Source organism: Dendrobates tinctorius, unplaced genomic scaffold (assembly GCF_039654945.1).
Source record: "Dendrobates tinctorius isolate UK_male_01 unplaced genomic scaffold, ASM3965494v1 ptg000012l, whole genome shotgun sequence".
NCBI lineage: Eukaryota > Metazoa > Chordata > Amphibia > Anura > Dendrobatidae > Dendrobates > Dendrobates tinctorius.
The window spans coordinates 9,274,091-9,287,719 of record NW_027361680.1 but is presented as its reverse complement, the minus strand read 5'-3'; the positions used below and the strand labels follow the sequence as shown (position 1 = coordinate 9,287,719).

General features: G+C 45.7%; 1 protein-coding gene and 1 long non-coding RNA gene across 3 annotated transcripts; one reads left to right on the top strand and one right to left on the bottom strand.

Moving 5' to 3' along the window:
• Positions 1-271: 271 nt before the first annotated feature.
• On the bottom strand, positions 272-2,825 carry LOC141066347 (uncharacterized). Of its 2 annotated transcripts, XM_073557976.1 has the most exons (3): positions 2,122-2,825; positions 1,799-1,958; positions 272-1,693 (listed from the first exon to the last, which is right to left on the bottom strand). In XM_073557976.1, exons 1-3 carry the CDS (start codon positions 2,165-2,167, stop codon positions 670-672), a joined length of 1,230 nt encoding a protein of 409 aa, XP_073414077.1. In that variant the 5' UTR covers positions 2,168-2,825; the 3' UTR covers positions 272-669. The 2 variants fall into 2 exon arrangements, with proteins under 2 accessions (XP_073414077.1, XP_073414076.1); XM_073557975.1 differs by having other exon boundaries at positions 1,799-2,825.
• Positions 2,826-2,939: 114 nt separating this feature from the next.
• LOC141066373 (uncharacterized) lies at positions 2,940-12,114 on the top strand. The gene is made up of 2 exons (XR_012226431.1): positions 2,940-7,424; positions 8,652-12,114. It is a non-coding gene; the product is annotated as an uncharacterized lncRNA (long non-coding RNA).
• Positions 12,115-13,629: the final 1,515 nt, after the last annotated feature.

Genomic DNA, 13,629 nt, shown 5'->3' with positions numbered 1-13,629 from the left:
TGAGTGGAGGAAAGAGGAGACTCTTAAAGAAGAAGTTACAGGTCTGTGAGAGCCAGAAATCTTGATTGCTTGTTTCTGACCAAATACTTATTTTCCACCATAATATGCAAATAAAATGAAAAAAAAACAGAATGTGATTTTCTGGATTTTTTTTTCTCAGTTTGTCTCCCATAGTTGAGGTCTACCTATGATGTAAATTACAGACGCCTCTCATCTTTTTAAGTGGTGGAACTTGCACTATTGCTGACTGACTAAATACTTTTTTGCCCCACTGTATATATATTAATAAAAAAAAAAGAAAAATCTGAAATATAGTATCCCTTTCAGAGTTGGATGGTATAAAGTAAAGAAAAACAAACCATGGTGTACGGCGCAGTGTGTGCAGGCGGCGAAAGACACAATAACCAAACATTATTTTGAAATAAAACTTTAACATTTATTTTACTTAGTTGGTGGAAACTGGTGGGTGTGGAGGGATGAGGAACGGCTTTGGGTGGAGGAAGGGGTTCTAGGGGAAGGAGGAACCAAAGAAGTGGGGGAAGGGAGCCGAGGCAAGGAAAGTTGTGAAGTGGGAGGTGAGGGAGGGTCAGAGTCCTCCTCTTTTTTTTTTTTTTTTTTATGACGGTGGCCCGTCGTCTTGCTGCTGTCCTGTCTAGAGCGGCTGGAGCCTTAGGACTGGCTAGACCCCGGGGACCGCCTGGAGGCTGTGGACCGGCTGGAGGCTGTGGCCCGCCTGGCGCTTGTGGACCGCCTGCCAGGATCTTGTAGCTGCTGTGGCATGCTGGTGGTGGTGGATGTCCTGGCAGGGGCCGTAAATATTGAATGCGGGTCCCCCAGCTGATGCTGCTCCGAGGTGGTGGTGCTGGTGGTGGTCCATGCAGGCGTGGTGGCTGTGGCGGTCCATACCGAGGTGGTCCTCCCGCTGGTGGTGGTGGTGGCGGCGCTCCAGGCAGGGGTGGTGACGACGGGCCATCCAGTGGTGGTGGCGGCAGCAGTGGTGGGCCAGGCAGGAGCAGCGCTTGGCATGGTGTTGGCGGGGAAGTGTCCAGCTGCACTCGGACTTGGAGCGGTATATTGGTGTCCGGCAAGGCTTGGAAGTGTGGTGGCTGTGCAGTGATATGCAGCAGAAGTAGGTAATGCTGTAAAATGAGTCAGGGGTGGCACCGGTGGAAATGCCACCGCTGACTGCTGCATATACCTACTCTGCTGCATAGCCTGCATAAAAGCATTGTTGCAGGCCTGCATGACAGTCAACTGGAGGTCAGGGGTAAGGTGTTCCGCCGTGTCCCGAGCTATTTGTGTATAAAAATGATGCGCTGGTCTGGCGAGGTCGACTTCCAGGCGCTCAAGGCGACCCTCGATAGACTTGTAGCGTTGGTCCAAAAGGAGGAACCCGCTGTCAAGTCTATCGGAGAGTGCCTTGAGGCTACTCTGAAAGACCGAGCTCAATTGAATGAACTCGGGCATGACAGGCCTGTCCGAGGTCCTCTGCCGCTGCTGGCGGGAAGTGCCCGCAAAACCAGTGGCAGAGACCTGGGACAGGGGAACACCTGAGCGACCAGCTTCCTGGTCTCCAGATGACTGTGGTGCAGACCTGCAAGGTGCTTCCTCGCTGATGGATGGCTGGGAGGGGTCCGGGGCAGCTTGATGAAGGACCGCTTCGGGCACAGGTTGCAGGGTGCTGCTCCAGGTGCTGTGAAAAGAAAAGAAATAATTTAATACCATAAATTAACAATCGCCAACTCCTGTGGAATAGAAGAGCACAGAATTAAACACAATACAACTAGAATATACTTACGTTCGGGAGGCAAGGACCGGTCTTAAAAATGCCAAGGCACGATGGTATCTGTATTTCGTGCCGGTCCTTGCCGCAGCACCACTGCGAACCTGCTTCTCCTGACGGATATCCCTGTTGAAGCGGTCCTTCATCGAGCGCCAACGGGTTCTGACTTTGTTCACTGTGGGGAAAAAAAAAAAAGAAAAAAGTAAGACTATGCACTGGAGGCCGTGATCACCCAACTGTGTGTGATGACAGAAACTCCATGGAGTTAATAGCATCACACACAGTTGGGTGATCCCGGCCAAGATCACTGCTGCATCACAATGCATTTAAATACTTACGAAAATCCTTGCGGACCCGGGGAGAGGCGTTGTCCCAGCCATCCATCAGCGATTCGGCCACCTCGTTCCAGAGCCGCCGGATCACCACGTTGTCCGAGTGCAGTTGGTGACGGGTGTCCCACAACGGGACTCGCTCCTGGACTAGATGGATGAGCTCGTCGTTGTCCAGGGCGAGGTCCTCCTCCCGCTGTGGAGCCTAGAAAAGAAAGACAAACATTAGGCTGAGTTCACAAGTGGCGTTTTTTTCGCGTTTCCGCAGCGGTTTTAACCGCGCGATTTTGCCGCGAAAAATAAGCATCCCATGCATTCCTATGGGATTCCGCAATGCTGTGCTAATGCTGCGGTTTTTACCGCGGCGAAATCGCTTCGCGGTAAAAACCGCAGCATGCTCATTAATTTGCGGAATCGCGGCGATCCCGCACCCATAGGAATGCATTGTTCCGCTTATTTCCCGCATGTGGCTGTGCACACCATGCGGAAAGTAAGCAGAACAATTGCGGATGGTACCCATGGTCCGGAGGAGAGGAGACTGTCCTCCGGGCTTTGGGTACCATATCCCTGTAAAAAATAGAATTTAAAATAAAAAATATTGTTATTCTCACCCTCCGACGTCCCGCGCAGCCTTCCCGCTTCTCTTCACGCTCTCGTTCCCAGTAGTCCTTTGCGAAAATGCTCGCGATGACGTCCGTTCTCGCGGGATCGCGAAGTCTCGCGGTCATTCGCGCAACGTCATCGCGAATTACCGCGAGACGTCGCGATCCCACGAGAACTGACATCATCGCGGGCCTTTTCGCAAAGGATTACTGGGAACGGATGCGCGGGACGTCGGAGGGTGAGAATAACACCGTTTTTTATTTTTTTTTTTTACATGCTATATTTTACTACTGATGCCACATAGGCAGCCTCAGTAGTAAAAAGTTGGTCACACTCGTCAAACACTATGTTTGACAAGTGTGACCAACCTGTCAATCAGTTCTCCAAGCGATGCTACAGATCGCTTGGAAAACGCTAGCATTTTGCAAGCTAATTACGCTTGCAAAATGCTAGTTTTTCCGCGGGAAAATCGCGGGAATTTAAAATGCGATTTTCCCGCGGACTGGAATTCCGGAATTCTCACGGTAATTTCCGCGAGAGTTCCGGTACGTGTGCACTTAGCCTTAATCTTTGAAAGATTTTAAAATGAAAAATATAGAAAACTAGCTGAAGAGCCCGGCGCTGCTCGGGCATAGTAGCTAACTGTGGTTAGTTATAGAAAATTATAATTATCCTCCATCCCATAGTCCCGTGCCCATATACCCATCATACATATCCTCCATCCCATAGTCCCGTGCCCATATACCTGTCATACATATCCTCCATCCCATAGTCCCGTGCCCATATACTCATCACACATCCTCCAATCCATAGTCAACCATTATGACATAATGAGCGGCGGCAGGGCTTGCAACCTTTGATGACATCAGCGTCGCCATGGCAACCATTGTGACATCATAATGAGGAGCGGGACTTGATACGCACACACTGCTTCCCCAGTATGCAAATAGGGGCATTGTGACATCACAATGAGGGGCGGGGCTTGACGCGCACACACTTTTTCCCCCAGTATGTAGATAGGGGCAACATTGTTTGGTGAATTGGAGCGCGCGGGGTTAAAATTTCGCCTCACAACATAGCTGACGCTCTCGGGGTCCAGACGTGTGACTGTGCCAAAATTTGGGGCTGTAGCTGCGACGGTGCGGATGCCTATCCCGGACATACAAACAAACACACACACACACACACACACTTTGAGCTTTATATATTGATACACAAGCCATGAAAAAATTTTTTGTTTTAAATGAAAATAAATGCAAAAAAAAAAGCAAAAAACAGAAAAAAACAACCATGAAAATTAAAAAAAAATACATTAAAAAATGATTACCAAAAAAAAAAAAGAAAATAAACCAGCCTAGAAATTAAGTTTTAAAAAAATCTGTAACCAAAAAAGCAGCAAAAAAAGAAGGAAAATTACCAAAACATACTAATAAAAATTTACCAAAAACATAAAAAAAATAAACACCTGAAAGAATTATTTCAATACAGTTCCAAAAAAAAGGAAAATAAACCAGCATAGAAATTAAGTAAAAAAAAAAAAAACAGTCCGTCTGTACTTACATCCCGTCTTCCCGCCCGCACTTGGCCTTGCTGCTCCTACCGTTCCTCCGGTGGTGGTGGCGTGGTGGAGGATGAGGTCTGAAAATTAAACAAAAAAAAATTAACCACATGTGTATATTTTTACCAATCCATACGGAAGCATGGTACTCACTTCTTCTGCCTCTTCCCCTGTCCCGGGGACATATTCGTCACCAGATGAAGACATGCTGCAATAAAAAAAAAAAAAGAGACATAAGTACATAGAAATGTATTGAAATTTCAGCCAGACATTAGGTTTTTCATACTTACATTGGTGCAGCTTGTGCTTTTTGCTGTGTGTCCACTCTTGGAGCAGTCTGTAAAGTATTGTGGAATCCCAGTGCCCACACAATTTTATCACCTTGTTTTTAGTTTTTTTTTTTTTTACTGTCTAGACCACATTCCAGACGTGTTTATCTTAGAAACGCATGCACATAAAAACGCAAGCGTGCGCAAGATCATGCGCACGCATGCGTTCCCATAGGCTCCAATGTGGTGTTTTTGCGCATTCCGTGCGCAAGCGTTTTTTTGACGAGACAGGGCGGAACCAAAAATGCAACATGTTGCTTCTGGCGCGCCTGGCGCGAAAGACAAAAAAAGCATGCGCACGAAAACGCAAGTATGTGCAAGACCATGCGCACGTCATGTTAAATATAGGTGCACGATGCGCTGCGCACAAAAGCGCTAATGTGAAACCAGCCTATTACTGCACCTATTCAGTATATACAAAGTGCCCTACCTCCTGTACAGTAACCGCAGCCCCTATTTGTACCAAAAGGTTTTACTGAGTAGTCAGTGTGTAGAGGCATGCAAAAAAACAGCACATATAGGGGGTGTGTACTGAGTCACCTTATAAAGGTACAATAAACATAGGTATACATGTGGCAGGGTATAGAGTATGAGCCCATAGTGCTCTAAATGATGTCAACAACTAATAAAAACGCTGCACACAAGTATAAATATCTATGCATATAGTACAGTCAACCTAAGTGTACATGTGGCAGGGTATAAAGTATGAGCCCATAGTGCTCTGAAGAAATTTTTGCCAGCAGCAACTAATGTAAACGCTGCACACAGATATGTACATCTATGCATACCAAATAGACTACAGAAACGCTAATATAGCAGGCTGAGAGATGAATAGTACAAAGTGCAGAGTGCATGAGAAAAATATACAACCTTGTTGGTCACTATCCCCGACGCGCGTTTCGCCACAGCTTCATTTAAGAGGGTCGGATGAAGATGAAGCTGTGGCGAAACGTGTGTCCTCGTTTAAAGCAATACCCCTTGAGCCTAGCCAAATCAATGGCCCGGAGCAGGAATAATAAAAGAGTACGGTATATTAAGGCAGGGGTTCTGGTGCAAAGATTTTCTCCCTGCAACACCCCTTTGTATCCCATTCTGAAAAAAGGACCCAAGGGTTTGCTGATACTTACAGAAAGGTTCATGACTTAAGGGCTATTAATGATGTTACAGAGAGTGTGACCTCAATTGTCCCTGACCCACACACATTACCGTCACAGATCCCAGCAACGTCAACATGTTTCACAGTCATTGATTTAGCGGGTGCATTTTTCTTTGTCCAGCACCTCCCCTAGCATTCCTCTAACGTCCTGCATGTCCACATATCTATTGATGGAATTTATGTGAAATAAAGACGCACAGTTTTTCAGCTATATCGGTGAGTGCTGCATATTTCTCCTTTTTTCGTTTCACATTGAAATATTCATGTTTTTTCATGCAAGCACCTCCGTTTTTTTACTGAAATATATACCACAATACTTCAGATAAATAGCTCCGTCTGTTAATGTGGTGATTTGTGTGTCCTAGTATGCCGTTTATCTGTTTGCTCTTTGCTGGGAGCATTTTTCTCTGTACCCCTGCACCCTGGTTGTCAGTATCTTTTTTTCTTTACTCATAAAGGTAAACAATATTGTTGGACAGTCCTCTCACAAGGGGGAAAGAAATCCCCTGCAGGGGTCCTTTATCAATGGCAACCACCTCATTCACAGATAGTACTATTACAGTACATGGATGACCTTTTGCTCTGCTGCCTGGACCAGATGTCCTGCAGGGAAGCTACAGTTTACTTGCTATGTTTTTCGGCAGAAAAAGCAAGGTCTCACATGACAAATTACAGTATTGCAAACAAAAGGTGACATTTTTGGGACATTGTATTGCCGAAGGTACAAGACACCTGACTGAAGACAGGAAACAGGCAATTCAAAATCTCCCTCTACCCAGGTGACATCAGCATCTACCCACTTTCCTAGGCTTGGTGACCTACTGCAGGCCTTGGATAAGGTCTGCTTCACAAATGATGCAACCACTTTATGACTGCTTGTCATCAGACCCCTATGATCTCACTCAAGAAGCAATTGATTCCTTCCATTCTCTCAAATTGCTCATTGTATCAGCCCCGACCTTAGGCATTCCAAACAATGACCAGCCATTTTTTTCTTGTTTTGCAGAGCAGGGAGGACATGCTACCGCAGTACTGACACAACAACATGGAAGGAAACAGAGACCAATAGCTTATTACTCAGCACAATTAGACCCAGTGATCAGAGGGTCACCTACGTGTGTCCGTGCAGTAGATGCAGCTAAACTACTAAAAGGAAAGGCATGGTGAGATCACGCTGACTTTTCCTTTGACAATTTATTCCCCACATGACATCCATGCCATACTCGTACAAACAAGTTCAACCAAAACATTTGTCTATGGCCAGACAGCTCCGACTTGAATGCGCTCTACTAATTCCTGAGTATGTCACCCTCAAAAGATGTAACGTTCTGAATCCAGCCACCCTCCTGCCTGTGGATTCAGAAAAGGGGGAATTGGTGACTGTATTAGCGAGTGAGGAAGAATACTTTGACATGACGCATGAACATGACTGCAAAGAACTGATGAGTCAGGAGACAGTGGGTTTTGCACACATTCATGAAAAGCCTGTTCCTAATGCAGATTGAGTTTTTTGTAGATTGCTCCAAATACCACCAGGATGGACGATTCTACACTGGATATGCAGTAGTATCCTCACGAGGTAGCCGAGCTGAACCACTCCCTCCTCACATGTCAGCACAGGAGGCAGAGTTGAAGGCACTCACTGAGGCGTGTAGAGCCGCTGCAGGTAAAGTCGCTAATATTTACACTGATTCGAATTATGCATGGGGAATGGTCCATTGTTATGGCCCTATCTGGAGAAGCAGAGAGTTTCTTACATCAGCCGGTAAGCCCATTAAGAATGCAGAGCTGGTGAAACAATTGATGGAGGCATTGATGTTACCAGTCCAGGTTGGCATTGTCAAGGTAAAAGCACACACGAACGGTGACTCCATGGAGGTAGAGGGCAACAGAAGGGTGGACGAGTCTGCTAAAGTAGCAGCAAGGCGGCCTAGGGAGCAGTGGACGATTGTGGGGAGTCAGCGTATTCCAGCCACACTGAGCCTAGATATCCTGAAATCCCTCCAGCAACAGGCTGCCCAAACAGAGAAGGAACACTGGGGGAGACGGAGCTGAGCTGAGCTCAAATGAAGCATGGTAGAATAAGGATAAGTTGTGCCTACCGAAGTCCCTGTTCCCAATTATGGCGCAAGCAACACATGGCCCCACTCACGCCTCAAAAAGTCACGTGTGCCACGGTAGATGCCTTCTGGATCACTCCTGGTTTCAGTTACGCAGCCGTGAAACTTGTACAATCATGCCTCATCTGTGCACAGCACAACCCAGGTAAAACAGTAAAAGTCCCCAAGAAAGCGACACCTAGGCCTCTCTACCCATTTCAGAGACTGCAGATTCACTACATACAGCTACCAAGATAGGAGTGTATGCAAATATCCTAGTATGTGTAGATCTCTTCTCTGGTTGGCCGGAAGCCTATCCGGTAAAATGTGAAAATGCTAAAACGACTGCAGCCAAACTGATGAAAGAACTGATCTGCAAGCATGGTGTCCCAGAAACCATAGAAAGCGATAGTGGTACACACTTCACGGGAGAAATAATGAGGGAAGTCATGCAGGCCCTGGGTGTACAGCAAGCATTTCATACACCATATAGTCCACAAAGTAGTGGGAAAGTGGAAAGATTAAATGGGACTCTTACACTGAAAATTCAAAAGGCCATGGCAGAGACAGGAAAGAGCTGGGTAGAGTGCTTGCCTCTTGCATCTTTTCAGTCGGACACACTCAAAATAGAAAGACAGGTTTTCTCCTTTTGAAGTCCTGTTTGGTAGTGCACCAGACTGGTCTGTACTTCCCACAGGTGCTACAAATGCAACACGGTGCTATGACAGCCTATGTCCAGGCCTTACAGGAAAGACTTAATGTGGTACATAAACATGTGTTCTCATCCATTCCAGATCCTAATGAAAGTGCAGACCGTGCATCAGCTGAATCCAGGTGTTTGGGTGGTCATACGCAGACACGTGAGGAGTCTAGACCCACGATTTGACGGCCCCTTCCAAGTCCAGCTGACCACATCCACCTCAGTAAAACATGAGGGAAAGCCCACCTGGATCCACCCAAGTCACTGCAAGAAGGTCTTTTCAACAGCAGAATGACTGTTCTCCTAATCACCTTGCTGGCAGTGACAGGATTACTGCACTCTACAGAGACACAGGATAAACTCTTAAATGCTGACTGGGACAACAAACTTATTCGACATCATGCTCTTCTCATAAAGGATATGGAAGGACAGAAACCGAAAGACTTGGATCTGTACACACAGCCCAGTATCTGCAAGGACTATGCCGTACTTAGCCTTACCTTTGGTGCCATGGAAGATATTAACCCCACACTGCATACACAATGAGACTTGGACTCAATCTAGGTTTTGAGGAAAAGATGTGCCCCGTGATATATCTGCCTCTTTGGCTATAATCGGATGGGCCGCTAATCCCTGGTTTCAGTTTAATATAACGCGGCCTAGGGTACAAATGTGGTGGTGGAAATATGATTCAGACGTCGGAAATATGGCCGCCAGGAGGAGGACTGAAATCCCTCACTCAGACCCCATTCCCAATGATGGACTGTGGTTCAGTCTTCAACACACTGGAGCAAATACCTGTGGCGAGGACAATAATTGCTTCCGCATATACACTCATGATCAAACACAGGTTAATGATACGGTGTACCAAGATGGTGTTGAAGGCTGTAAAGCATCTACAGGTAAAATAATAGGGAAAGAAAGGGGTAAATGTTCATTTGGTATAAATAGAAAACAAATGAATAATACTTGGTGTGCCCATAAACCTATGTCAGGACTTTTGAGTTTGTACCAATGTATACAGACCCCTGGTCTCGTTTGTGTTCTCCCAGAAGAAGTATTCTTAGAGTGCGGACATCGTACCTACAGGTGGTTGAGCCCAGACATAAGAGGAGTTTGCACTCTTGCCAAACTAACACCAACCACTTTCATAGTTCCTCATAGTAAAATAGACACTGCAGCAGTTCCAATTCATACTTTGTATAGAAAGGCTGCAGACAATAAGCCCCGTCCAAATGGTAGGCTGCATCTAGTAGAAATGGGGATAAGAAATAAAACATTCAGTAGTATGTTAATATACCCCTTCATAACACAAATGTGGGATAAATTAGTGGAAGCTACCGACTACCTGGATGATCAGATTTTCCAAATTCTTGAAGTTCTTAATGAAGCGAATACAATACAGAGACAATTATTCATAGTTACTAACCAACATACTATAGTACTAGATTACCTGACAGCAAAAGAAGGAGGAATGTGTCATATAATTGGTCCCACCTGTTGTAATTATATTGAACCTGCTGGCAATCTCCAGATCAGGGCCAGTATAGACAAAATAGGTGAACTTAGAGACCAATGGTTAAAACAACACAGTGCAAACAGAGACTCCTGGTGGGGTAACACATTCTCTTTTTTAAATCCAGCAAATTGGTTTAATGGCCTAGCAGGATGGATTTTTGGCATGGTACAGACTTGTATGCAAATTTAGTTGTTTTGCTTATTGTTTTATGTAGCCGTAAAAGCGCTAATATACAGGGGTTGGACAAAATAATGTAAACACCTGGGAACATCAACAAAAGTTAGTTTAATATGATGTAGGTCCACCTTTTGCAGCGATTACAGCCTTAATTCTCTGAGGTATGGATTCGTACAAGGTGTGAATTGTTTTCAAAGGAATTTTAGCCCATTCTTCAGTTAAAACACCTTCCAGTTCTTTGAGCGACGATGGCGGCGGAAATCGACGTTTAACTTGAATTTCTAAAATCGACCATAAATGCTCAATAATGTTGAGGTCTGGGGATTGTGGGGGCCAGATAAGAAGCTCAACTTCATTAGAATGTTCCTCGTGCCATGCTTTAAGGATTCTAGCTGTATGAATTGGTGCATTATCATCCTGAAAGATGGCGTTCCCCTCCGGGAACAGTGCTTGAACCATAGGATGCACTTGGTCGCCCAAAATGCCTAAATAATCTCGGCTGTTAATTCTTAAAAGGAGGCATATCATTGGCCAGGCGGATCTCCACGAAATAGCACTCCAGATCATCACAGAACCTCCGCCATGTTTTATGGTTGGGAGAAGGCAGGCTGGATGGAATGCTTCTTTCGGCTGTCGCAAAACGTACACCCGGCCAGAGGTCGGAAATAGAGTAAACGATGATTCGTCTGAGAATATCACGTTTCCACTGCTCGAGGGACCAATTCTGGAGGTTTCTACACCACTCGACGCTTGGAAACATTTGTCATTGAGAGCAGCGGTTTTCCAATTGCAGCTCTTCCGTGGAATCCAGATTTGTGCAGCTCTCAACAAACAGTTTTCGTGGAAACTGGGTTCTATAGGTGTTCATTGAGCTCAGCAGTGATTTTCGGAGCTGTGGTCTTGCGATCCTCTCTCACAATTCGCTTTAGAGTCTGACAGTCTCTCTCTGTCAACGTCAACTTTCGTCCGGACCTGTGCTTTGCTGCTGACATTTTTCCTTCTTTCAAACGCAGTCATTACTTTGGGGACAGTACCTCTTGACACGCCAAGCATTTGGGCACTTTCTGTTACACTAGCACCTGCCATACGAGCACCAACAATTTGGCCTCTTTGAAAATCCTAGAGGTCTGCCATTGGTATCAGGTTCTCATCAATTTTCTTACAATTCTGCAAAAAAACAGTTAATTTACATACACATATCACAAATCAACTACAAAACATAACCATATGTCACGGTTTGCATGTTTATAACATGTTCGAAGATTATGATGCCAAAACGTTAGGTGTTTCCATTATTTTGTCCAACCCCTGTATGTATTACTTAAGCTACTGAATAATGTATGTGTGAAAAAAGAACCTAAGGCTGAACCTTCTGTAGTGTATCATAAGCCCCAGATAGCCATTGCTGACGGGGAAAGTGAGTGTCCACACTGAGGGTGGATGGGCGAAGCAGGTAGGAAGCCCCCTTATGGGTACTAGACCCATGAGACAGTAGCTCCTTTGTGGACATCAGCTGACCCTGTGGCAAAGGTTATACTATTTACAAAAGGGGGAAATTGATATAGAAGGGTTAAGGGTTTGCCTTTAAATGCTTTTAATTGTTCAATTGCCTTTTGCCTTCCATTGCTAGAATTCATTCTTATGACACAGCAGTTTTGCCTGTCTCTTCAAGGAAAATATGCTTCTTATCATATATGTTCTCAATAGTCAGCCACAACGTGTTATGGGTACATGGTAAACAAGGTATGACCCTGGGTAAACGGTGGGGGCCACATGAGCTCCATAGAATTACATATTGTTGTAAATGGTATAAAAGATTGCCATGTGTTTCATTACGTCAGATAAAGTGACTTGCTCACAATCTGTGTGCAGATTTCTTTTTCTCCAAGCACTTGTAAATTAAGGGCGTAAACTCCTAATTTGGCCTCGCTGGTGATCTGTATGTCTGACTTTGGGTCAGAACGAAAACAGCTACAACACCACCATCTACGGAAACAGCCACTCTTAGGAAGTGTTGGTGTGCTGTATGAATGGGCACATGGTAGTATGCGTCTTTTAAATCTAAAACCACCATAAAACAGTTTTGAAACATCAACCATTTCCATTTTGAAGGGCCAAGCCACTAGGAACTTAAGGGACCGGAGATTGATAATGGGTCCTGTAGGAATTATCCAGTTTCCGATCCAAAAACGGGAGAGTAGAATCCTCTACCCTCCTCGGATTCCGGCACTCCCACTAGGACTTATTTTGTGGCATAATTCGACAATTTCTGCTTCAAGAGCCGTTTGTTCTATTTGAGAGAAAAGGACTGGGGTTATCCTAAACATATTTCCTGGGATCGAGACAAACTCAAGCTTATGCCCTGTTGATATTACATCCTGCACCCAAATGCTTTTGGTGATAGGAGGAGTCCTGCTGGATAAAAAGCTGACAGTCTAACCCCCACGGGGATCGCTAGTTATTGGGATGGTTTCTTTCGTTCCCATGATGAACGCCTAAACATGAAGCCAGTACCTCTTTTCTTGTCATCCCATCTGGAACAGTCTCTTGCCGGCCTCCTCTGACCAAATTTCTTCCTGTTGAAGGGATGTTGGTAAGCCGTGGATGTTGGGGAACCTTTTTTTCCCTCATCCCCTGCCTTATCCAGTTCATCCATGTCTGGACCAAAGAGATACTCCCCTTCACATGGGATGGCGCAGAGCTTAGACCTTGCTTGCATATCACCTGGCCAGCATTTTAGCCATAGTGCTCTGCGGGCTGCGTTGGAGAGGCCTGCTACCCTTGCCGCCATTCTGACCGAATCCACTGAGGCGTCTTGATAGAAAGGCTGCGGCCCCTTGGGATGGCTCCCAGAATAGTTTCCTGGGGGCTCCCTCTTTTAGCGGAGACTCAAGTTGGTCCAGCCAGACCATAATATATCTGGCCGTGCAAGTGGATGCCACCGCAGGTCTCAGAGATCGGGCCACCTCCCAGGTCCCTTTAAGAAAAATGCTCTCTTTTCTAAGGGATCCTTGAGAGCCCCCCCATATCCTCAAAAGGCAAGGACGATTTTTTTGATGTTTTGGTCATGGCTGCATCTAATTTAGGGGCTTTCTCCTAGGCGTTAACAGCTGGGTCGTCAAAGGGATATCTCCGCTTGAGGGCCGGCGGTAAGGAACCCTTCTTTTCCGGCCTCTTCTACTCCCGGACAATCAATTCCTGAATCTTTTTATTCAAGGGAAAGGATCTTCGTTTCCTCTGATCCAATTCCTTAAACATGATGTCTTGCATGGATAGTTCTGCCTTGGGCTCCACTATCCCCATTGTTCTCCTGACTGCCTTCACTAGTTTATCTACCCCGTCTAGGGGCAGACAGAAGCAGCACGAGTCCTCTTCA